Here is a 2,688-nt window from a genome sequence, read left to right as displayed (position 1 = left end):
CAGCCGGCCCGCGACCCTCAATAGAACCACTTGCAGACTGAGTCCAGCTCGCTCAAGGCAAAATGTCCGAGTGCTGATAGAAAACGGCCGTCCATCAAATTGGTCAGTCAGCCAGGAGATGAAAAGCCACGGACGCTGTTTTGTAGAACACCAGAAGACCACCAAGCCAATCTGCAGCATCCAGTGATCAAAGTCCAAACACATATCCAGAACAGAGAAGAACAGGGGTCCCACCTTTGACATGTCCTCCCATGGAAGAACAAAAAACTTTTTTCCAAGAATTTTATTGAGAGACCAGCTAACCAAATCCATAAAAATAAAAATATCCGTAATTTCTTATTTCGGATGAAAAAATGTGGAGAGGCTCCAAGCAGCAAAGCAGGGAAGATAAGGAAGGGCAGGAGAGAAAGGAAAAGTGTCTTACTCCTCCGAGAGCAGAAACAAAACAAAGGTTTCATGTGAACTCAGCCTTAAGCACTGCCTCCACAAATAATCCTAGGTCCAAACAAACTTTAGTGTATTCCCCAGGTTCAGACTAACTCATCATGGAGCCACTGCATGATCAGAGCCATGAGACCGGCGTCAGGGTTCCCAGATAAAAATAAATAAATAAATAAATAAAAACTATTTTTCTGTGCACATTTTCACCAAACACAACACACATCTTATCTTACATCTTCACTCAGCATATATGACTGAGTGAGTCATACATACAGCAGATCTGCTGTTTTGATCCAAAATATGATTTTAAAGGAACAGTAAAACACTTTATTATGTCCCATTTGGCCCTGCCTGGTACATTACTGCAGCAGTTCCATGTAAACGGGTGTTTTTTTTTGTACAGTCACCCCAGTAAATATTAGCATTTTCAGAGACGGGTCTCGTCTAAACAGGGCTTTAGTAAGTAATAATTCTGYAATAATACACCCGATTAACAAAGTTAAATGGAGGGAAAATCTAATTTGAAGCATCCATCCTTCCTTTTKCACCTGCTTCTTCCTTTCGGGGTCACTGGTGCCCATATCCAGCAGTCACTGTKGGAGGGGCAGGGTCCACCCTGGACAGATCTCCAGTCCATCACAGGGACACATAGAGACAAACAACCATTAACACTCATTTACACCTAGGGACAAGTGAAGTTACCAACTAGCCTAGCATTCATGTTTTTGGTCTGTGGGAGAAAATCGGAGTACCTGGAGAAAACCCACACATGCACGTAGAGAATCCTTTTCATGTCTCATCGGTGTCTGATAGTTTTCTCCTATGACTCTGTCACAGAGCTGATCTGGTGTCTGCAAAAGAAATTCTCAGTGGAAACGGTGAGTTGATGTAAACTGTCCATTTTGAAGCTGTTTTGATTTAAAGAACAACTTGTTACAGTTTGATTGCTCATGCTCACTGAAGTGTTTGTCTTTTCAGATGAGATGATTGGTCAGGTGATGAGCATTATGAAAACCCAGTCTGTCCCGTACACAGCCATTTACACCGGCTTACAGCCCTCCAGGGTCAGTCACAGATTGCTGCTCGTTATCATCTGCTGTGATTGTTTATTAATTCAACATGTTTATATCAGTTTAGTTATTGATGTATTTCTGAGTTCTCTGTTTGTTTTTTATTGTCTCTTTAGGAGGCAGTGTCTCCGTCTTTGGAACCAGTCCTGGGAGGAGGACGCTCTTTGTTGCAGTCCAGAGGTGGATACAGGGACAGATACAGGGAAAGGGACCGGCAGCCAAAAGTCAAGGAGAGAGCTGGGATTTATGCTCCAGTGGAGTTTAAGGTGTTTTATTATACCTGCCCTTTTCCTTAAACAGGGCACCAAAAAAAACAACCCTGTTGTATTTTTCTGTAAGGTGAAATGTGCTTTCAGCCTCAGGCCACTGAAAAACTACACCATCTGACTGTCTTTTTCTTCTTCTGAGTGCAGGAGGGAGAGAAAACCTGCATCCTTCTGTGGTCCAAAAGCCTGTCAGTCAGCATCCTTCGCAGTGGTCGCTGGGAGGACCATGACCTGACCCCGTCTACGTTTGGTGAAGGAGTTAGCCCCAAACTTCATGGCTCCAGCTGTGATCAGAACAAAGCAAGGTAGGAAATGTGTCTAGTATGACATGATTCCTTTTTTTAGTTTTAAAATTAATGTATGCATGCTGGGATTATCCAAAAGGAATTGGATTCATTTAGATTATTAAATAARCAATTTATCACACTATGAATAACTTGCATTGATTTCCTCAGTTCTGCAGAAAGATTTTCGGTTTTTCTTCACATCAGCCAAACAGCAGYTGCTGTCACCGCCATCACACAAAGTTCACTTTGTTTGTTTGTTTGTTTTTCTTCAGGCCACTAGTGATGGGTCACTTAAAGCTGAAGCTCCAGCCCATCTCAAAATGTATTTTTTTCTTCTACAACACAGTGGTGTAGAAGATTGTCCGTCTGTTTTCTTCCTCTTATCTGGTCTCGGGGGCAGMAGCAGAGAGACCCAGACTTCCCTCTCTCCAGYCACTTGGACCAGCTTCATCCAGGGGAATCCCAAGKTGTTCCCAGGCCAGCTGAGAAACATAGTCCCTCCAGTGTGTCCTGGGTCTTCCTCTGGRYCTCCTCCCAGTGGGATGTGCCCGGAACACCTCACCAGGGAGGCATCTTAACCAGATGAACCACCTCAACTGGCTCCTCTCAACGTGGAGGAGCAGC

The 2,688-nt window shown here is 43.8% G+C and overlaps 1 protein-coding gene across 1 annotated transcript in view; it reads left to right on the top strand.

Annotated features, from left to right (window-relative positions):
- atp6ap1a (ATPase H+ transporting accessory protein 1a) overlaps positions 1 to 2,688 on the top strand; it is a gene marked incomplete in the record, with an annotated part of 24,701 nt that overhangs the window by 12,777 nt on the left and 9,236 nt on the right. The window contains 4 exon segments of the mRNA XM_014030112.1: positions 1,279 to 1,319; positions 1,420 to 1,505; positions 1,628 to 1,777; positions 1,925 to 2,082. Coding sequence (XP_013885566.1) covers positions 1,279 to 1,319; positions 1,420 to 1,505; positions 1,628 to 1,777; positions 1,925 to 2,082 — 435 coding nt within the window.

The sequence above is a fragment of the Austrofundulus limnaeus genome, unplaced genomic scaffold, assembly GCF_001266775.1.
Source record: "Austrofundulus limnaeus strain Quisiro unplaced genomic scaffold, Austrofundulus_limnaeus-1.0 Scaffold1000, whole genome shotgun sequence".
Lineage (NCBI taxonomy): Eukaryota > Metazoa > Chordata > Actinopteri > Cyprinodontiformes > Rivulidae > Austrofundulus > Austrofundulus limnaeus.
The sequence above is the reverse complement of the archived record's forward strand: the minus strand, read 5'-3'. Positions and strand labels throughout refer to the sequence as shown.